The 22,714-nt window shown below is 36.8% G+C and overlaps 4 protein-coding genes across 8 annotated transcripts; 2 read left to right on the top strand and 2 right to left on the bottom strand.

Moving 5' to 3' along the window:
* Positions 1-4,973: 4,973 nt before the first annotated feature.
* On the top strand, positions 4,974-9,234 carry LOC113738139 (uncharacterized). Of its 3 annotated transcripts, none has more exons than XM_072084210.1 (9): positions 4,974-5,284; positions 6,329-6,441; positions 6,557-6,729; positions 7,491-7,584; positions 7,812-7,923; positions 8,033-8,121; positions 8,413-8,498; positions 8,636-8,700; positions 8,812-9,234. In XM_072084210.1, the coding sequence occupies exons 1-9, from the start codon at positions 5,059-5,061 to the stop codon at positions 8,916-8,918; spliced, it is 1,065 nt and encodes a 354-aa protein (XP_071940311.1). In that variant the 5' UTR covers positions 4,974-5,058; the 3' UTR covers positions 8,919-9,234. The 3 variants fall into 3 exon arrangements, with proteins under 3 accessions (XP_071940311.1, XP_071940312.1, XP_071940313.1); XM_072084211.1 differs by having other exon boundaries at positions 5,281-5,389; XM_072084212.1 differs by lacking the exon at positions 4,974-5,284 and adding an exon at positions 5,630-5,807.
* A 1,490-nt stretch (positions 9,235-10,724) lies between these two features.
* On the bottom strand, positions 10,725-13,563 carry LOC113736455 (uncharacterized). 2 transcript variants are annotated; one of them, XM_027263419.2, is made up of 4 exons: positions 13,186-13,563; positions 12,889-13,068; positions 12,092-12,340; positions 10,725-11,443 (listed from the first exon to the last, which is right to left on the bottom strand). In XM_027263419.2, exons 1-4 carry the CDS (start codon positions 13,255-13,257, stop codon positions 11,192-11,194), a joined length of 753 nt encoding a protein of 250 aa, XP_027119220.1. In that variant the 5' UTR covers positions 13,258-13,563; the 3' UTR covers positions 10,725-11,191. The 2 variants fall into 2 exon arrangements, with proteins under 2 accessions (XP_027119220.1, XP_027119221.1); XM_027263420.2 differs by having other exon boundaries at positions 12,092-12,193; positions 13,186-13,404.
* A 1,135-nt stretch (positions 13,564-14,698) lies between these two features.
* Positions 14,699-19,061, bottom strand: LOC113738138 (uncharacterized). Of its 2 annotated transcripts, XM_027265330.2 has the most exons (5): positions 18,728-19,061; positions 18,282-18,373; positions 17,551-17,827; positions 16,444-16,663; positions 14,699-16,115 (listed from the first exon to the last, which is right to left on the bottom strand). In XM_027265330.2, exons 3-5 carry the CDS (start codon positions 17,794-17,796, stop codon positions 14,830-14,832), a joined length of 1,752 nt encoding a protein of 583 aa, XP_027121131.2. In that variant the 5' UTR covers positions 17,797-17,827; positions 18,282-18,373; positions 18,728-19,061; the 3' UTR covers positions 14,699-14,829. The 2 variants fall into 2 exon arrangements, with proteins under 2 accessions (XP_027121131.2, XP_027121130.2); XM_027265329.2 differs by lacking the exon at positions 18,282-18,373 and having other exon boundaries at positions 18,728-19,060.
* Positions 19,062-20,404: 1,343 nt separating this feature from the next.
* On the top strand, positions 20,405-21,945 carry LOC113736608 (divinyl chlorophyllide a 8-vinyl-reductase, chloroplastic). Its single transcript, XM_027263666.2, has one exon. It carries the CDS (start codon positions 20,566-20,568, stop codon positions 21,811-21,813), a length of 1,248 nt encoding a protein of 415 aa, XP_027119467.1. The 5' UTR covers positions 20,405-20,565; the 3' UTR covers positions 21,814-21,945.
* Positions 21,946-22,714: the final 769 nt, after the last annotated feature.

Below are 22,714 nucleotides of genomic sequence, written 5' to 3'. Positions count from 1 at the left end.
CTACAAAGTTGTTGCTGTTGTCTAAGCTTTCGATGGAGTTAACTACAAAAGGCTTTTACCATTAATTACCATGTTGTTTTAGGAGTACTAATTGAAATGAAAAGTTTTGTGTGATTAATAATAAATTGCTTGTTCATCTCTTTTTTTTTTGAAAGAAAAAATAAATAATCAAGGCCCAATTAATGTTTCAGTTTCCTACGTCCAAGTCCTTTCCAGTTGGGAATTATTATCCATAAAAAGCCATGGTGAATCGCCTTTTCCTCCTTTTAAAGAAAGTTAAACTTGACCAAAAAGGCCAAGTATTGTACAGTGTTTAGGGATGAATTATTTGTTATGACTTCTGCAAGACCTTTATTTATTACTGTCCTCCACGAAAAAATTACAGTTTCCAATTGCACTTAGACATCAAGTACTTTTGGTTTGACTTAATTTAAGATATAACTTTAGGATTTCTTTTCCATGTTAAATTGTTCTTTCATATGAAAAAAAAAGTGTTTTTTTTTTAAAAAAAAAAATTCGAGAAAATGGAAAAGTATATATTAGTGAAGGTAAACGTATTCTCCTCATGGATGTAGACATTTATTAATTGTAGCAGTGCATCATCAAGTATAATTAAGGTGAGGCTTTACACTGATGAAAGTCATTATACCACATGATTTCCTGAAGTATTTAATCTTTTGTTCATCATGCATGTTGGCAGATTCTTATTGGCGTTTGTTTTACGTGACCAAAGCATGCAATTCCTCTAATCCTCCAAGAAACCCCTCACTTCTGTAATTTTGTATGCTCCAGCATTGCATGTCATTATAAATTTGGCATGCCAAAACGACAAACATATATTATTGCAATCAAATTATTAATTAAACTCAATGTCTTGTGAAGACACCAATCTATAGCTAGCTTAAAGATGGTTTGTTTGTTGGCAATTGGTGGAGACAACAGTCCGGTCCACCCCCTCCAATCCCCACCACCCGCCAATCTGCCTCCCCAAAAAGCTCAAGGCTTATACAAGAATATATATATATATAGCAATTTTAAAAGAACCAGGCTACAAAATCTTTTACTATAAGTTATTTGATCTAAATAACCCAGAAATTTTCAAGAAACACACAATCTTGGGGTTGGGATTGAGGGGTCAATGTCCGGACCCAGATGTTGACCCCATTTCAAACGTATTGAATAAGGATAAGATAAAAAAAAAAACCAACAGGTTTGTTAGGGTAGGTAAGCTTATGTTGCGTTATACTGCAGACCCTTTTAACTTCTTGGTGTTTTTCTACCATTCCCCGGCAGGTTTATCTATCTCTGCAACTAATCCATGGAGGATTAGAGAGATGAAAGTGACTTCCAATTGCAGTCATGGTTGTTGGCATTATAGTTATATGCTACAACCAATATTCCTTGACCTTTAAACTAAGGGCAGATCAACGTACATGTCTATTGAAAGTTGATCTATCAGTATGTAAGTACTTATATGCCTTAAGTTAGCATGTAAGCCAAGACATCAAGAATATCTCCATGATTGCATCATACTAAACCCTTTTGCACCTAGTATGATTGTTACGGATTCTTTTGACAATGTGTAAGGTTAGATTCCGATTTCCAACTCCTTGTTCTTCACTGAAGGACCAAGAAAAAAATAATGACCTTAGAATTAATTTAATTAGTCTGGATTTGGATATGAATTCTAGAAAATTAGATCCTACCCAGATTCACGACTTTCTCATAGGGTCTGGATCTGAGTAGGGTTTGGATTTGAGAAATTAAATCCTACCCAATATATATTGGATCTGGATTGAATTTGAATAATACCCGACTCATTGACATGCCTAATCTTGACTTGACTGTGCAGTTTGTCACACGGAGCACCCCTTTTGCGCCATAGTCAAAATGTAGTAGATGCGCATAGTCAAAATGTATTCTACTAGTAATATAGTACTACGTACTATGTTTCTTACTCCAGCTGAAGGTGAAGTGAGGTTAAAAAAACATATATAACAATAAAAAAGATCATGGACTAGAGTATAATTTTAGTTCTGCACTACAAAGTGTGTTGGTAACAAAAGCAAGGCACATAATTGTGTTGGTTGCGGCTAACTTTCTTCTTATTGTGCGATGTCCCCTTGTCAAGGAAATGCAAGTAAAGCGACGCAACATTAGCACTCTTGAAAGTGTAGCAACCAACCGGTTGATTGACCATTTTTAATGATGATGCTTTTTCTTTGGTTAGGTATAATCCGGAGGTTATACATGAATGCATGATCTACCTCAAATTCTGCCGTTAATAAAAGAATCGACCAAAATGCATTAGTATAATTTATGAACTAGCTCTACTTCCCCTTGCCTTCCTCCGTTCAATTACATCAAAGAAAAATCTTGGGCTGATCTATGATCTTCAAAGTTTAATGAACTTGGATTAATTCAGAACGAAGACTAGGACAAATTCTCCTAACTAAGTAGTGCTAGTATAAATTTGTGAAAGGCTGAAGGCCCATCCATCATTTTGGGGCTTTGTGAGGATACAAGAGCGCATGATCTTGAAGCCCGTTCAGCAAGTCAAAGACTGACGCAAACCTGAATCATCATGGCCAGCATTAACCTGAGTACTTTTTTTTTTTTTTTTCGACACAGGGGTGTCCCGATCAATCCTTACGAGACCCGACTAATTCCCTGCGGCTCGGGCCCGGCACCCCAACCCGGCTCGAACATATTAAGTGCGCGGAGGAATTCAGCGGAGCGGAGACTCGAACTTATGACCTCAAGGTTTACTGGTGAGAGACGCTGCCGCTGGACCATTCACTGGTGAGTACTTAATTGAGTTAATTCTCATCAACAAAACACCGAACACGTCTTGAGGGTCTTTTCTTGAAATTGCCCAATCGGCTTCTTCTAGTCTAGTCTCGTGGTAGAGTAGAAGATTCATTCACCTTATCTGATTTTCTTTTGCGATGGCCCAATCATATGATGCTGGCTCCCACTTCCACATCCATTTCTCTTCTCCACGCAATGTAATATCCCGGTTTTCACCAGTTTCTATGGTTTGCCGTGGTTCAGCCTGATCTTCTATTGGATTTGACCGAATTTTTACCTATCGAGTTTCTAGGAGAATTCGATGATGTCTTCTGATCGGTTCCGATTCAACCGATCGAGCCAGCCAATCATTAGATAACACATGGATATGGATGTCAATCATCCAGTGACTGGCTCAGTTAGTCAATAATGACGACTATTTCTTTATTAAAAAAATTTCTTGCGTCTGTGAGGTGGAGGGAGTGTCCGTGGCAGTGACTTAATAAGTACTCCTCGTAGTCGTAGTAGGCCAGAAGAACCTAAATCACCCCCAATTTTATACACTACTCCTAGTAAATAAGGAAAGGCTGGTGACCACCTCTGAGGATCTGTTTGATAATATAAAAAAGTGTTGAATCTGAATTTTTTTAGACATTCAAATATTTTGAATGTTTGATAAATAAAAATTTATTTGTTGAATTTGTTAAGTAGTGCTGAACTTGTGTGTATTTTTTTCAGCACAGGAATCCTAACTGAATGCTTAATTCTGATAAGAATCAATAGAATTACTTCAACTACCTTATTTTATCTACCAAATCTACCTTATTTTATTTTAATGACTGTCAAATCTTCTCCATACTTATCATATAATATATTTCATCTTTTATATTAATTTGATTTAAAAATAAATAAGTGTGTTTGGACAGCCAATTATTTGGCCAAATATATTTGCTGACATCACCATTACAATTTTCAATACACCTTTTTATCTTTCCAATTACTTTTTTATCTCACATACATCACATCACAAAAAGTGCTACAGTAAAAATATTTCAAATAACTTACAATCCAAACACACACATTGTCATTTTCATACCTAAAAATTTTAAGCTAATGAAATCATAGGTTCTATTTCTTTTTTGGATGAAAAGATATAAGGGCAAAATTGTTAAATTTAACTTATTAAACATTCACTTATAAATGTTTATCAAATAGTATAAATAGGTTCATCATTAAAATTCGGACATTTATATATTTCTTTTCAGTGGTTAAAATTCAGTAAACTAATTATTTCAGCATTCAGATTTCAGAATTCAGATTCATCTTTATCAAACGGAACCTAAGCCATTAAAATTTGGTGAGGTGTCTCTCATCAATTATCATATTAAGTGACTTTTTAAAAAATTCAGACATCTGCGTAGTGGATCCTTCTGGTTTGGTGGTGGTTCAGTCTCCATCGATTTCCTTTAGGGGTGTGCATCGAATTCGAAATCGGTAATTCGGAAGTTTGAATTCGGAATTTTTCGAAATTTTGGTATCTGATAATTCGACCGAATTCGATTTCGAATTCACCAATTCCGAATTCGAATTCGTACCGAATTCAATTCGGAATTCGGTAAATTCCGATTTCACCGAATTCGGAAAAATTTATATATTATTATATAATATAAAATTTATTATATTTATTATATAATATAAAATTTATAATATAATATAAAATTATATTATATTATATAAATTTTATATAATATTATATAGTATAAATTTTATATTACATGTATAAAAATATATTTATATATTAAAAACGAATTTGAATTCGAAATCGGAATTCGAATTCCGATTTGAAAAACTCCATTACCGAATTCGAACCAAATTCGAAATATATGAATTCGGAAAACCCGAATTCGATTCCGATTTCCGATTTACCGATTTCGAAAATTCCGAATTCAATTCGAATTCGCTCGGTAAATCGGAATTTTTCGATTTTGCACACCCCTAATTTCCTTAGACTCAGTTGAGTCTCCTCTTAGATTAGAACAGTATAGGATATTATAGATAAATAGTGTAGAATATTATAGATAAAAAGTGATAATTGATAAAATAATAATAATAATAATAAGAAGGAGAGGACAGCAGGGGGGGAGGGGTGTGTGTGTATGTGTTTGCGGAGGGGTTGTACTTTTAGGAGTATCTTACTACCAGGAGTACCATGTAGAATACAGATCATCTATCTATCCACCTAATCCACCCTTTTTTCCTAGAAGACGAATGTCAATGGTCAGCCAAGATTGCTTCTCCAACAATGCTGCTGCTGTTGCTTCTCTAGTCCTGCCGCATTCCCAATCCCCAAACCCACGCTCCAATTCCACTACTTTCTTCCATGACTTCAAGGCCATTTGTCTCTCAGTTTCTAGGAAATTCCCCAGCTTCACCACTTCTCGCCTCAACCGAAACCGTCATTTCTCATCATTTCCAATTTTAATGGCCTCCGTAGGTATTATATCTCCTGTTCTTTCTTTGTCTCTGTTTCTGTTTCACACACAAACACCCTTTACGCATTTCTCCAGAAATGATGTATAGCCAGCCACTCCCCTTATATGTATGCTTTTCTTTTCTTTTTGGACTATTTAGTACAGTTTTGTGATTTTTACATGCACTGTTGTGCTTTTTAGTGCTTATCTGCATATGGTTTAATACAAGATAGCAAGATGGCAATTTCATTTCCGCTAGAATTCTGTACAGTTTCTGGAGCGTATAGTATGACGCTGTCTGCCTTATGTAAATATAACCCTGATGGAATGATGCGAGAAGAGTTGTGTCTAGATTTTAGTGTAAACGAATTATTTCTTTTGACTCTGAACCTAGATGACAAGCTGATCTCTAGTCCTCACCAGGCCTTATCGAGTGAGAATCCTGAAGCTATTGGCTTGCAAGGTACCGCGTGGCAGTCCTCAATGGCCAATAAAGAACCACCAAATAATGTTGGTGGACTGGCACGTGGCACTGTTATCTATCCAGTACGCTTCCCTCACGAGGCCAGGATGTTGTTCCCCATTTTTGAAGTATTTGGCTCTGTTCTGCTGCGCCTGTCCAGCGCTGTCGTTGTTGTTATTAGTAAATTATTAGGAGCTAATTTTTCCATGCTCAAAGTATATACTTACCATCAATCTTCATGAGAAAGCTATGAACTTTTTATGGGTCTTTGATAACAGAGTGGATGGCCAAATTGTTGTGATATGTTAGATAAGTGATAATTGTTATTTTCCGGGTTTTTGAAAGCCTAATATATATATTAAAAAAAAGACTTTATTTTAGTTCACGTTATTCAGTTAAATTAACTTTTGGGAAGTCCAGAAACATGCCGAGAATCAGTGAGGATGTTTCTGTCCACCATTTGACTAGGATACAATATAGTCTGGAAGTGTCCTTATCATCTGGAGGAATGCTTGGATGATAGTGTTCTTGCTGATATGGTTATATTAAATTAATTTGGTTTTACTCTTTTGCCTTACTGTTGTACTGTATTTTGATACTCAAGGTGCACCAAGTGAAACATTGGAGGCTTCATCCTCAGGAATTGTTGGAGCCAATGACTTGATGATTGTTGGACCAGGTGTTTTAGGGCGCTTAGTGGCTGAAAAATGGAGAGAGGTGTACTTTGGATAATCCCTTTTGTGCATTATTTTCTTGATGAAAGTCAAATCATTGTAGTAGTGGTTACCGTATGGGTCAGTATGGAAAATGAGATATTGATATACTTATGCAGGAACACCCCGGGTGTCAAATTTTTGGGCAGACAGTTACTTCAGATCACCATGCCGAATTGATTGAAATGGGGATCAAGCCATCAGTGAAAGGGACACAAGTGCCTCATAAATTTCCTTATGTTATATTTTGTGCTCCTCCATCTCAGACTTCAGACTATGCTGGTGATATCAGGTAGCTTTGAGATGGTATTTTTTTTTGGATTACCATTCTCATATTTTCTGTGAGAATCTTAAAATGATGCTTGTCAAAAGGGAAACTAATTCTTTATTACTAGAAGAAATGGTGCAAATGAACTTCGAAAGAAAGAACATAGTACATGATAGGTTTTGTTGTTTCATAGTTTGCCATAGAGATATATAAGTTTCACCCAAGTGCTGTGCCCAGTTGCTTACTTCTAAGTCCATATTCCATACTACTTCAAAGTACATAAAGTTGTTGTTGCATTAAAAGACTCACACTTTGATTAGTTGTGTGGGGGTAAATAAAAAGAGATAACGTGAGATCCTTTTTGTCAGATGAGGTTATTAACAAAGAATGTCTGCTTTGGAGAATCTGTCTTGTAAGTTCACTTTTTTAATATCCTTGGTAGCCTTACAGATCATGTTCTCTCTTCACGGTTACGCTACCTTTTCTACTGTTTCAAGTGGTATAACACTTGGATCAAACTTATCTGTCATAGGTTTTCCTGCTGATAAATCAACTATAGTTAAATTGACTGGAGTAGATAGTGCTTAGATGCTAAGGTGTATTATTAGTGCTGATGAAAGTCGTTTAACCCCATCTAATTGAGTTGACTTCTTACTGCATAAAGTAGCTTGTGTACTTGTTATTTGCCTTTGCTGTCTTAAACTCTATTTCATGTACAAATTATTTAGTGAACTGAACTGCATCTGAAGTATTGAACTTGACCAAAATTGTATAGCAATGAACAGGGAAGCTGCATCTAACTGGAGTGGGGAAGGTTCATTTCTTTTTACTTCAAGCTCTGCTCCCTATGACTGCAATGACAATGGATCATGTGATGAGGTCTTATATCTAACACACAACATTTTTGCTTCTGGTAACTTTTTCTGGTTTGCTTCTTTTACTACTGAAAGAGGTTTCCATGCTGAATCTGAGAAATAGGAATCCCAGTGGAAGTAATACCAATATTCATGGACTATAGTCTCTTTAATAACTACATTTCACTTTGTTATGCTGAACTTGTGAATATTACTAGTTATTGACACACATTCACCATCATGGCTGTGCAGGATAGCCCTGCAGTTCCAATTGGAAGGAGCCCCAGGACAGATGTTCTTCTCAAAGCTGAGAAAGTGGTGCTGGAAGCCGGTGGCTGTGTTGTTAGATTAGCTGGACTCTACATATCCTTCTTGGAGTCTGATATGTGGTTTCAGTGAAATTATCTGGGAATGGATATTGATTCAAATGATAGTTTTGTATGATAACCACTGTTACCTTGACTATTGGCACAAAGCAGATAGAGGTGCACATGTCTATTGGTTGAGCAAAGGGACTTCTGACGTACATCCAGATCACATCCTCAATCTTATACACTATGAGGTACTTACTTGTTATTCTTTTTAGGCAACATATAGTCCGTACTCCATTGCTTTCTGTCCTGTTTACTTTCAATGATGAAGTCTGTTAATTCATAAGGCTTTTGATGTTTATAATTTTTGTGGTTTTTGAAATGATTGGAATCTCACATATCTTGGTGCAATTTCCTTCAGTAGCTTCTCTTTTTCTCAATTTAATGGAGATTTCTATTTGCCTTTTTAAACTTAAAAAGCCTTTACCTCGTTATTTCCTGGCTGTGATTAGTTGTTAATTCAATGTATGCACTTCATACAGGATGCAGCGTCACTTTCTGTTGTCATCTTGAAGAAGAAACTTCGCAGTCGTATCTTTTTGGGCTGTGACAATCATCCCTTATCCAGGTATCTTAATGGAAGAGCAACGTTTCTTTGTTTATTACTGTATTTCATCTCTTCACTGTTTGATGTAAATAAACACCTATATACAGTGTCTACACATTTTTCCTCTCTTTAAACAAACCTTTTGTAATTTATCTCAGGCGGGAAGTGATGGATTTGGTAGAAAGAAGTGGAAAGTTCAGCAAAAAATTTCAGGGCTTCACAGGTATTCAGTGCTCTTCCAACAATATGTGGTTGTCTTACGATGGTCTAATGCAATTGATAAATTTTCTTTTGGCTTCTATTTCTTTCTTTTAAATCTTTCCTCTTGTGGCAGGAACCAGCGATCCTTTAGGGAAGAAATTAAATAATTCAAAAACTCGTGCAGAATTAGGATGGGAACCAAAATATCCCAGCTTTGCCCAATTCCTTGGGGTCTCCTGACGACCGCGTTCTGTCTCTTATTGATCTTTGGGATACTGTTGGCACAGGCCTGAGGAAATTGATGATTGATTATAGAAAAAGTGATGCTCTTTTGGTGGTTTTAGTATATTTTATTTGGAACATTTCAGCATGTTTGCAGGTATATATATGTCTATAAATATTTGACAGAAAGAGTTGTATTGAGATCAAGTTGTTTGTTCTCATTTATCTTTACCACAGAAACTCGTATGTGGAAACCATATCTAAAATTTGACATCAACAGACTTGAATTTGTTCAATGAGGAATAAAATCAACGAATGCAGTTCTACAGTGTTATGTTGCCATTCCAACCCCTCTCTCGAATTCTTTTTGCTCATTTTAGTGGACGTTCATATTAGGGAGATCACTGTGAACGTTATCCATCCAAGGCTACGTTCTTTTGTCTGACAGGGAATGTGATAAGTCATTTGCAAGTACTGCTGTATGCAAGAAACTAAACAATTTTTGGAGCAACATGGAAATAAGTGTGAGGAAGTCAATTTACGCATTTGTAACTTTAGGATAGAATATATAACTTGTTATAAGTGCTATACCAGGAAGAGAGAGGCAGCATATGCAGGAAGGAACGACCCTTGTGGCATTCAAGCAATTGGTTCATGGCGGCTGGTAGTTATTGTAAAATTTATTCAATTCATTCCTGGGATTAGTCTAACTTATTCATTCAGCCAGTTACCAAACAGTACGCAAATCCATATTCCTAGGTTAGCTAGCAAAATAGGATGTGCCCTCATAGTTAATCTCTCTCAGCTGAACTAAAAGGGTCAGAAATTTCATGTTGCCTATGTCTTCATGGGAAATTGCTGTTGTTCAGCAGACAGATGTGAAAGGACTCCTCTTGGTGCTTGTCCTAGCTCTTCTGCAGATGGCCAGCTGCATTCCACCTCCGGACGACGGATCATCTATGTTTATCATTGCTCCTGACTCGCTCATCTCAATAGTCGCCACTGGGTATAAAGTTCTTTCCTGCCGTGGTTTTTCATCACTTTGCTACAATAATTTGATTTGCGTCCGGGACCAATACTGGTAATGCAAATTTAAGATGATGATCCTACTCTATTCGTGATCTGAAAGTGCTGTAAAAGTGATGCTAAGCTAACGAATTTTGAGAGTGCTTATATTTACTGTTTACTTGGAAGTGTATTTCCTATTTAAGCTTGACTTTGAACCAATGAATGATAGCGGTTAAGTTTCAATCAAGTTGTGCAATTGTTCCAAGTAGAATGCGTCCTTGGAGGCATATTTAGCGCATCATGAACTGATATAATTTAGAGGAGATGCTCAAAATTAGAAGGAATTTGCTAATGGATGGAAGCGAAATATCTATAGTTTTGCAGGAAGAGAAACTACCACATTTCATGCAATTTCCAACACAATTCAATACATCAAACCAGTTAGCTTCTTTCTCTTATCTTCATTAGCTTAATTTAGAGGTCATTTTAAACTATGAATATCAACATCTTTCAAGATCGACACGCTTATGACTATGCATAGATAAAGACCAAGCAATCAGGTTAATTCTGCTATCATGCTCAAATGTAAGTGAAATTCGCTTTGCATGGATTGGCTAAAAACATACAGATGTGAAATGCAAATGTAAACATATGTGGAGAACCAACTTCTAAGTAACAAAGACAATAAACATGTTGCCCACCTTTTCTTCTGCAGTTGACATGCAAGCACAATTAGATGAACAGATAAGTTGAAATTTCTTTCACTGTAGTACTCTTGTGGCATTGGACCAATGGTCCCACATTTTTGGAAAAATCTTCTCAAAGAGACATAATTTCTTCTTTATTATCAGGTGACACCATTCAACAACTATTTACAGGCAGAAACATGGGAAGAGCCTTTACATCGTCCAACTCTAAGCACTTCATGCTTGTTAAGCGTGGATGTGGGTTCAGCATCAGAATTTGGACCTTGGATATCTTCCTCAGCTACATCTAGGTGGAGCCAGAACAAATTTATTCCTGCTTCTGTTGGATTTTGTACAAAATATATATTCATAACTAAAGGCAGTAGCTCTCCTGGCACAGCTATAAATTCCTGGCAAACATGGCTCAAAGAGGGAGTGGTAATACTAAGATCCCCTTAACTGGAACTTTCTCTTCCACAACTATGAAACAATGCAGTCTTCATCACAAATATTGTCACATGGGCACCAGCAAAGAAATACTATAAAAGATGTAAGCATTTGTTGTGCTCAATCTTTCCCACTTTCTGCACTTTGGAATTACCAGGGAGTGCATTCAGGTTTTGCAGCCGAGATCTGAACACGCAATACCTCATGAATTGCACCTCGATGAAGCACCCCGAGAACTTCTTCTTCTTTGGATGTTGCAAGATCTCCTAAAGTAACATTACGAGAAAGTGATTCATCCCTCAGGCGAAAGCCATAGAACCATCTACCAAGCTTCCACCATCTGACACATACTTGCCTTTCTGAAATCCTGCACATGCTTAGTGCTTCTGCAACACACTCAGCCTAGAAGTAACAATGATAAGACATCAAAAGACCCGGCTGATACAGAGTGATTCATTACACACTTTGGATAGTATAACATGTTGCTAACAAGCCAGGAACTTGCTAGCCGCAATATAAGACTAGGGCTGTGGAATCAGAAAGGACAATTCAGAACAAACTTCTTATGCTTTGGGGAGCATCTTTTGCCCTCATACTAAAACTAAAGTGGGCATTTGAATGAATTCTCACAATTTATGACTGCGAAACCAAGGATGTGATTCTGCTAAGGATCAGATTCAAAGCTCACACCTGAGTCTGCATAGGTTTTTCAAAAGCCTATCTCAAGGTATCGTAGCTAGTTTTTTGACAAAGGTGGAGAATTAAACATCTGATGTTTTATTTACTTCACAAAATACAATGTGAAAAAGCTCAATCTCAACAAACAGTTTAATCTGCTTAGACAATTCAGTACACTTCATGATCACACTAAAATATACTTCCCTTTTTAGCTTTAAGTTGCATGTGCTAACTGACATAATATATGGTTGAAGACTTTTGCCAGTCGATACAGGTGAGGAACTTCACACATTGTACAGATAATGGATTTCAATTTGCAAAGGATTAATAACAACCAAAGATAGATACGGGCAGGTCAAATATAGTACTTACCGGCAAGTCAAGCTTACTGAAGCAATAATGCAAGCCAATCAAGTTGAAAAGCACATTGATGTTTGGTCTGAGAAAAAACATCTGGACGTCCTTAAATCCAAACTGCATTGCAGATAGGTCTTCAACTGCTTTTAAGTAATATCCAACCTCAATTGCTTCAAATGCTAAACATCTTTCCACATAATTAAATATAGAGGCAGCTTTCCGTGCCATCTCATTGTGCTTATGTGCGTACAACCCCCTCCATCCCTAAAGCAAGTACATTCAATCATGCATAAAGGACAACAAATAGGGGCACTAAAAATAGGATTTGAATCAGACGGAGCATGCTATCCATTTGAATCACACTTCACATCTCAATTTCTCGACAGAGTCCTTACGAGATTACAAAACCAACCCAAACATAAAAATATTCAACCCAATAAGATCAATCCCACCACTAGTGACTACCATAATCTGTAACTAATCTTTCAGAGTCAAATCAAACATAAAAATTTTGAATCCATTAACATCAATTCCACCAGAAAATACTTAAAACCCAGCATCAATTTGATTACGCAGAAAAAGCAAAAGGATTTTTCGCCTTCACTTTTTTCTTTTTCCCTGTGTTGTTAAGTTCTCTTTTTCTTTCCCACAAAACTTGTCTTCCACATAAAAACGATGTCATAGCAACAAAAACAGTTGATCAAAAATGATTCACTGCATCCCCAACTGAACCTATTATTTTGGTATTTATTGCAACAAAGTCATGATTATGCACAAATTTCAATTCAGAGGCAAAAAGAGTGAGAATTGACCATTAAATTGAGGTCCAACTGTTGATGAAGATGATGATTTCCGTTCTCATCAGCTGAAGATTCCTCACCTAAATCAATTGCAGGCCATCTATCTCTGTACAGAGCCTCCCAGACATGATCAGACCCACATAGCTCGCGCCAGAACCTTGAGCAACTGCCCAGTGAACAAACATCTGATACCTTCACATCCAAAACAAAAAAAAGATTCAATCTTTTAGAAAACCCATTTTAAAGAAGTAGATGGGATTATCCAACTCAAGAAATACCAGCTCAGATAAATTAAAAAAGAAAAAGAACCTGAAGCGACAAAGCAATTTTGAGGGCAATATCATCGGGAAGCGAATTTTGAAGACTGGCTGATGAATTCATTGTATTTCTGGATGATATTTTATGATAATTCTTCGGAGAAAATTGTCATGAGAAGAAGAAGGAAAGAGTGGAAATCTGTGTGTGCGTGCAATTACAAGCTAGAGTTTTGTGTTACGTCAAGCAAAGGTGCAATTTTTGTCATTGAGATCAACGGTTGAGTAAGTGAAAAGTGGACACAGCTGGTCACTGGTAGTGTCTCTGGAAAATGTAGAAGTGTGTAAACTGGTCTAGAACAAATCGCTTATGATTTTGTTGCAGGTTGAATTTTCAACCAAGTTAGAGGCATTCGATAGGGAGTTGATCATTACCCGAATCAAGTTTGAACCATATTTAACGACTTTAACTTCACAAGATTCGTTGCTTTATATGAAAACATAAACATACATTTAGATACAAAAATTACTGAGCCTTTCCTCTTGTATTTATCTTTCATACGTTGATGATGTATAAATTAGTGAGTTTGGATGCATACCAATTAATTTCAATTTGATTAGACTCCTTATATACGATTGTTAGTGCAGGAACCTTTAATCTCGTGTTTTAGTCCCTAAATGTATTCTTTTTTTTTTTTCCTTCTTAGGCTATTTTGCTTTTGATTAATTCTTAATTTTAACACAAAAATGTGATCAATTGACACCCCAGATTGAAAAGCAACTTGAGTCGACTATTTTAATCTGAACGTCCATGGTTGGCCCTGAGGTATATACGATAGGAGAGAAATAAGTGGTATATACACAGGAATTTCCTTGCAGAATTTCTTTTCTTGCCAAGAAATTTTTTTGCTTTAGTTATTATTGGACATTTTGTTGTTAGCCATTTATTGCTTTTCTTTGGGACATTTGGACAGTGGTCTAATTTTTTTTTTTTTTTTTTTGCACAGTAGGGTATCTGGGCCCATGGACTGGTAATACCGTACGGTCCAACTAATCCCTACTGCGGGCTGGGAGCGGCTCGCCCATGGACAGTGGTCTAATTGTAACTGAGTAATAAGGAAGATACAATTCGTGATCAAATGGACTCTGAAAAAGCTTGGGACTTGAATCTTAGAGGCCAAAATCCAAGACCATCTTCTATTTTTCACACAAAAATACCTTCCTAATTTTTTTTTTTTTAAAATGTTTACCTAATCAACCGTGCTCAGAAGCTTCCTAAACTCAATGCCTAAAGGACAGTAAGACTTTCAATCTCCCAATTATCTTCTAATCAGGATCAATTTCTCCTCCCCAGAAAAGTATCATTTGTAAACATCTAAAGAAAATTTAATCTGCTCTATATTTACTTCAGGAGATTTTCACCTTCTTAAGCCAGCCTCAACTAGAAAAGAACACACATGACACTTGGCACTATACTAACTTTAGCTAAACTAAGCCACCAGCTAAACAACTGATCACTATATGGAACAAACAGAAAAAGCTGTTGATAGCTCAAACACAAGCAATAGTTGAATTTAAATCAATTCTTTTATTCTCTACTCATTTTTTCATTTCACACTATCACTATATGCAGGGTACAGGAGTCCTGCAATTTCCGGAGGAGTTGCCTTTTAACAAGATTTCAAAATGTGTACACTGCTCATATCTGAAGTCTACAAAATTCTGAGCTTGCAGTTGAGATGTCCTTCCCCGTTACTTCAGCTCTCTTTATCTCACCCTCTGAGGAAGTCCCTTCCTGGCTAGGAGATGGCATTCTCCTTGTAGGAGATGAACGTACTGGCATTACTGTTCGAATTTGAACTGCTGGTGCCATTTGACTGGCACAAGGCTTCGGATGGGAGTGCTTCATCTTGCATTCTACACGAGGTCTGGTTGAACCGGTGAAAACTGCAGTCCTGGGTGTTGAAACAGGTAGAGATCGATTTGAAACTACGGGTCGGAAGCTGGCAGAGGAAAATGCACCACCATTTCGTCCTGTCACACCAGAAACAGTTGTAAGGCCTGCTGAATGCCTTGTGTCTTTTGGACAAGAAGCCACCTTAGAGTGCAGATGTTGAACATCAGACCACAAAAAGCCTGGACTCTTTATGTTCTGGGGTTGCAACCAGGCTTCTCCTGCTTCTGTAACACTCTGTCTGTTGCACATAAATCCAGGTGGTAACCAACTGAATTCTTTATTTGGCTTAATTGGCCAGATGGATTTGCTCGTTCCATTGGTAGACTGCACCTGCCTCTCTCCAGTTTCTTTTTGTAGCAACTCTTCTTCTAAACTGGAATGTTGAGATTGAGGATGATTTGAAACATCTAGTGTGGGAATCCCAGATGCACTGGATAGGAAATTGTCCCTCCAGCAAGAGGGGTTAACATCCTTATTTAGCCACTCTTCTTGCATTGGGCTGTTTTCTTCTATCTCTTCTATGGTAACACGGGAATCATTCCTATCTGGAACTGGCAACAAATTGTTGGACAAATAGAAAAGAGGCCTAGGTTCTGGTACAGCAGCAATAGGTTCTTGTTCCCTTGCCCAAAAGATTGAACCAATATCTGGCCTAAGCATCATAGATTGAATGAATGGAAAAAATCTGGGTCTTGGGATAGAAGTAGAAGTAGAAGGAAGAGCCAAGAAGTGACTCTGCTGAGGAACTCCTCGATGGCAGGTCTCGTACAAGAACCACTCTGGGGGAAGATAAGAATAGGTGGAATTCTGATGCTTCATTCTGAAGGATGGACTGCCAACACCACATGGAATTACATTCCCTTTAACTCGAAATATTTCTTTCCGTAGTTTGCCCTTTTCTCCCTGTCCGGATATGCTCATTTCTGGTAACCTTAAACTAGAAAGATAACGAGCAACAATTACTTGTTCTTGCTCATCCTTTCTGCCAAGATCTGATAAGTGGTAGGAGGAAGAGCATATGTGTGACACTACAAAAGACATCTCGAAGTTCAGTGAAGGCAAGAGTCATGAGGTTATGAATGTCTTTGCTGAAAAGATCAGCAGCTAATAGATAAAAAGGGAAGCTAAAGCTAAACCTAAACACTCAAATGAAATTGAAACCACCCAAACATGACAGCACAAGATTAAATACTCCAAGGATAATTTGTCAGCCTTGCACTTAAGAGTAATTTTCTCCATCAAAAGTTCTGATTTTTTTTTTAATCATTTTTGGGCTGAGAGAACCAGAATTCAAAAATATTTGCAGAGTTAACATATAATATTGTACTACTTGTAAGACCAAGAGCTGATACATACTCTCTTTCAAGGAAAACCAAGCAGCCATTGCGGCACTCTTTTGAGCTTGTTTTTTGGTTTTGGCTGGCTCCCCAGAAAAACTCATCCCAGAAAGTTCAACTGTGCAGGTAAATACAGGAGCATATCCTGGTCCAGTCCGGACAGTAGTATAGACTGGAAGCTTCATTCCTGCTCTATGAGCTGTTTCCTGAAGTAAATTCTTGTAAACACCAGTTTCATCCTGCATTGGGTTGAAAACCAAAATGGCACACAGTCAATACATGCATCATTGAATCCAAACACAAATTACAGAACAGATCATATATACTGCAGTTAAAGCTTTCATTTTGGGTATTGAGAAGACTTACATATCTCATGAGGTTGGAATAAGTACACCGAAAAATAACAAAACAGACTCAAGAAATCATTATATCACAAGTCTAGAAATCAGCCAAATTACAGGTCAAAACAGAGACCGTTATCATTCAAGTACAACATTACAGGAATTTCTTTATACCAAACTTAAACTCATTCAGTCATAAGATAGGACTCACAAAATTTGACATACTCATAAAACAAGTTTTTTGACACACACACACACACACACACAAACACATATTCTACCAGAAAATAAATAAAAAGAGAGACTGACAGAAGATTTAATTAGCAAAATATTCACAAATCTTATGGAAAAAGTGTATCCACAACTATTAATTTCTGCGAGCTACATCTAAGTGGAGGTTTATAGTCACTGAACAACATAAAAAGGAATATGAAACAGACAATTTGTTAACATACTTATGCCTACCATGTATTTTATGTGCACTACAGAGTGTCACTATAACAAATTATTGGATTTTTACTAATTAAAACAATAGTCCGTGAATTTGAGTGAGATTCAATAATGCAGATAAGTAAATATGATACATATGCTCAACTGTCAACATTGTGCATATCCATGACTTAACAGAACATAAGATCAGAGAGATTTATATATGGTAACATAAAAAGTTCTATTTTCAATCCAACACAGCTATTTGCTATATGGCACAAATGCATGGCCAAGACATTCTCAACACAACAAAGATAGACATGAAGGGTGGAAATGATCACAAAGTTGTGAAATACCAGAACTTTTGCAGCTACAGCTCTTGATGGGCCTCTTTGTGACAGCATTTTTAGTGCAACCTCAGCTGCTGCATGTTCAGCTTGTCTCAAAGTACAACAGAATTTTGGGCTCTCAAAAATCTCTCCGTTGCAGTTCACCTTGGCTTTGAACCGGGGGGCGTGGTCCGGTCCTTCCCGTATGCTGGAGTATGATGGCAAGTTAATGCAGCTTCGCTGAGCAAATTCCTGCAGTTGATTCTTATACATCCCTCTGGTACACGACTACTGAAAGCAGAATCTACAGAGGAATGACATTCAATTAATAGGAATGAATATAGCATGCAATTCTTGAATTCATAGACATCAGGAATAGAAATCATCAAATATTCTGGAAAGTTGAGATCTTTTGACATGACAGATAGAATGGAAGGCAATTAATATAATAATTTGAGGTACCAAAACACAAGCAACTAGTGAAAGTATGGTCGGGGTTAAAGAAGAAAAAATAAGAAAGATTTGAACTTCACATCTCCAACTGCATAACAATGCGTTCAATCCAGAGGTATGACAATCTGACAAATCACACACTTCACAAACCAAATTGATAGTATGACATGTACAATTACATGATACCTAAACGTCAATGCTCCAAACTGAAATCAAAAGATGAAAGTCTGAAAACTAATCAAGAGAAAGAAAGAAAATCAACTCAAAAAGGATAAATGTAGATAGAGTAGAGGATTATTTGATACCTAAGTAATTGAAGTCATTAATCAATCTCCACTTTGCAATTAACCAACCACCACATTTAATTGAATTCAACTCAACCCCGACATTGTATTAACTGCAAAGATTCATAACACCATTATTTAAAGAAAACCCTTTTAAAATATATTTAAATCCCACCTCGATTACACCGTCTTTAATCTAATGCATGCCAACATTCAGATCACAGAAAACTCACGAATTCATTAACTTGCAAATTCAAAAGGGTCTCCATAACTTGACTCACAAAATTACTTCACACAGCTCAACACAATAAACAGTTAAACACAGAGACTCGCACACATCATTCATGCATATATGCACTTGCTGAAATATTTCAAGAATCTTAGCAGGAAAACAAGATAAGCCAATTCAAGAAGAGCCCAGATGCTCAAATATTGATTTTGAGGTTGATAAGAGCTAAAATTCTAACCTTTATGGGAAGAAGTTGGCGATTAGAGTCAAGTAATGGGTGGATTACCGGAAAGTGACATCATGGTAGCCGGCATAAATTGGGGTCCGGCCAAGAGGTGGTGGGGAAGGGATGGGGTGAAGGATCTTTTGTTTTCAAAGAAAGATGGTGAGTGCTAAGAAGATCTAAACAACAAACTGAACCTTCAGAGCCTGCTTTGATGCTAATACGGAGTCCTAGTGTGTATAATTATATTCGATAGTCTTCAATACTGAAAAGGCTGACAGTATATTTATCACTCTGCTACAGTAGTAGTAATGTTTATGGTCTGTGCACCTTTTTCTTTGTGCATTTGAATGCAATATTTTTATTTGCTTGACTAACAATTCCACCGTTTTTGATGGCCTACTTAGTGGCATCATGGAGGGTTGGATACCAATTAACTTAGTTCACGCTTGATGGTACATGTGATTTAATTTCGTGGAATTTATTAGTTGGTCTAATAATCATATGCATTAAAATCGATTTAATATTATACTGATCTAAATCGAATTCAGCTTGATAAAATCACATTTGATATCGATTAGAACAATAATGACTGGATTACTACCTAGTAGCTAGTGGTTGAAGATCTTTTCTTTTTATACAAAAAATGTGTGAAATTTTGCTTTGAAGTTGTCATAAAATCTTCCATTATTAAAACATATAGCTAATAAAAATTGAAACTACACATCGAGCACAAGTAGAAGTTTTCTTGATATTTTTGAAGAATTGTGCATGTTATAACGCTAACAATTTATTTTCGGATATTTTTTTGTTATACTTTAGAATTCACCCCCCACTCTAACATCGTTATAGTGCATTGCTCACCCCCCACTCATGTAAAGATCACACCTTTGCTAAGTCAATAATGATTGCTTAATTTGTTGGCTTCCAGCCTTGATGGTTTATGAGTCCATCCATTTTTTGTTTGATTCAATGGATCTGTGCTTTTATATGAACTTCATTCTAGTCATTGTACCATATCTCTTGTCTCAATTACATGCCAAATTCTTGTCTCTCTCTCTTTTTCTTGGTCTACTACATGCTCATAGTCATTTCCCAGAAATAAGCACGTATACTTTGTTAATAATTATGGCTGCCTAACTTCTTGATTATAGTTGAGACTGATGCAAAGGGGACCCAAATCTTCCTCTTATGCTCAAATTTTCGCCTTAGTCGTATAACATGGAACTAGAAAATCGTATCTTGACAATGTCTGAGACAATACATAATCAAGACTTGGTCACACTTGCACACCAAAATTTTAAACATTTACGAACAAACTTAGATATGCTCATGACACAGTTTGATTGCCCGATGCCTCCGTCCTATCCATTTGAATTCTGCATATAGAGAGACATCACTTCGAAGTATTTCGTACAATTGAGACTGATTTTGATGACAACGCACCTCGTATCCTGAAATGAGCTGGACAATCTCTTCGGCCCATGTAAATGAGTTGAAGCTTACAAGTTACTAGTCCTGGGCTTTACTTATTTTGTGGATAGAGTATCTATGCTACTAGTGTGAAAGGAATGGGCCTTAAGAAGGAATGGGGGAGTTAACAAAAAAAATAAAAATAAAAATTCAAAGATTTCCACGCACTTCCCAGCAATATGAACCAATCAGTTGGATTCTCCGAGGATAACAGACGAACTCAAACATAGCCACCTTGCCATCTTCAACCTCAAAATTTCTTTCTTTTCTTTTTTTTTTTTAAGGAAAATTTTCTTTCTTTTCCAATTTCCCTTATTTCAAGAATAATGCTTTAGCAAAACCACGAGCCATTTTGGGCATTTTGAGAATTCCCAAGTAAAATGTCCATTTGTGCAGCTTATAATGGACTCGCACTGCACTCGCCAAAAGCAGAAAGCTTCAGCAGACTCATTTCTTCTAATTTTATCAATCGTATTCAGGTAAGACCAGCCCCTTATTCTCCTTCTTTACATTTATCAGGACACTTTAAATTTGGTAAAGAAAGATGTCATCTGATATCAGCTTCAGCTACACCAACCGTTGAAAGTTCCAAAACTTCATTCAGGAGCAAAAACCCAGAAGATATTAGTGTTCTGGTTGTGGGTTCAACTGGCTACATTGGGAATTTTGTAGTTAAAGAGTTTGTCAAAAGAGGCTTCAATGTCATCGCCATTGCTAGGGAAAGAAGTGGCATTAGAGGTCGGAATGATAAAGATAAGACCTCGGAAATGTTAAATGGAGCTAACGTATGCTACTCAGACGTAACTCAGTTGGATGTTTTGGAGAAGAGTTTAGCAGAAAGAGTGGCTTCAGTTGATGTTGTTGTGTCTTGCCTTGCTAGTCGAAACGGTGGCGTGAAGGACTCGTGGAAGATTGATTATGAAGCCACAAAGAATAGTCTTGTTGCTGGCAGGAAATTTGGGGCTTCACATTTTGTTTTGCTATCTGCAATCTGCGTGCAAAAACCCCTCCTTGAATTTCAAAGAGCAAAGCTGAAATTTGAAGCTGAATTAATGAAAGAAGCAGAACAGGATGCTGGATTTACCTATAGTATTGTAAGACCAACAGCATTCTTCAAGAGCCTTGGAGGACAGGTTGATTTGGTGAAAGATGGAAAGCCGTATGTGATGTTTGGGGATGGAAAGTTGTGTGCTTGCAAGCCAATCAGCGAGCCTGATTTGGCCTCATTCATTGCGGATTGCGTATTGAGCGAGAACAAGATTAATCAGATTCTGCCAATTGGAGGACCTGGGAAGGCTTTGACGCCGCTGGAGCAGGGGCAGATTTTGTTCAGACTGTTAGGGAAAGAGCCCAAGTTCCTGAAAGTGCCAATTGAGATAATGGACTTTGCCATTGGTGTTCTTGATTTCCTCGTCAAAATATTTCCTTCGCTGGAAGATGCAGCTGAGTTTGGGAAGATCGGTCGGTACTATGCCGCTGAAAGCATGCTGGTGAGGGATCCTGAAACTGGAGAATACAGTGCTGAGAAAACACCAAGTTATGGAAAGGACACCTTGGAAGAATTCTTTGACAAGGTCCTCAGAGAAGGAATGGCCGGTCAGGAACTAGGCGAGCAGACCATTTTTTAGGTGTTTCCTGTGAAAATTTTGTAATCCAACCTAGTCGATTTTCGACGAGATTTTTTTCTACGACGTCCTTGTATGCTGTATCATTTTTGCTCAAAATTATAATTATACAACTATCAATCATCACACCTGTAACTATACTATTCATCAGCGTGAGCACCTGCATTGTGTAACGTTATTTTTATATTCTGTCATTTGACCTTCACAACAACAAAGGGACAAATGGTACTCTTCTTTCACAAAGGAAGCAATCTGCAATAACTTTATGTGTTCCTACCTTTTATAGTTTTAAATTTTTCTTGGTTTATCCACTATCGGTAACACTTTTCAAAATTACACCTTGAAAATTTATGGTAAAGATGCTAAAATGTCAAACAAAATATTAGCCACATTCTTTCTCTTTCATTTCTTCTTTTTTTTTTGGATCATTTCAGTGCATACAATTTTTCCATTTTGTCAGGACATAAAATAGTATTTGTTTTAATGATTCAATTTTGAAGAGCATTGATTCTATAGATTTTTTTAAAAATTTCGCTAGTTACATATAGAAATGACCACAGTTCAGGTTTGATTTGAAATCGGATCGAGATCGGCCCCAATGATTTATTGAACTTAAACCAGGACTGAATTTTGAAAATCAAAATCGAGAACATAACCGTAACTAAAGGTTCAGGTTTAGATTTACGACCCTTTCAAACCATCTAAAAAACATGGGATAATTTCAGAAATGTAGTAAAATGATTATAATATCCTTCACTTATAAATAATTTCTACAAACAAAAAGAAAATCCTACGATTACAACTAGTCTTTCATTTTAAAACAACGGTTGCAATATAAAATAAATTCTTATTCTATCTTTTGAACTCTTTTAACTACTTTCTTTCTCCTACATTTTATAATCCA

This window comes from Coffea arabica, chromosome 3e, assembly GCF_036785885.1.
Source record: "Coffea arabica cultivar ET-39 chromosome 3e, Coffea Arabica ET-39 HiFi, whole genome shotgun sequence".
Lineage (NCBI taxonomy): Eukaryota > Viridiplantae > Streptophyta > Magnoliopsida > Gentianales > Rubiaceae > Coffea > Coffea arabica.
Note: the sequence above shows the minus strand (reverse complement) of the source record. Positions and strands in the feature narration are given on the sequence as shown.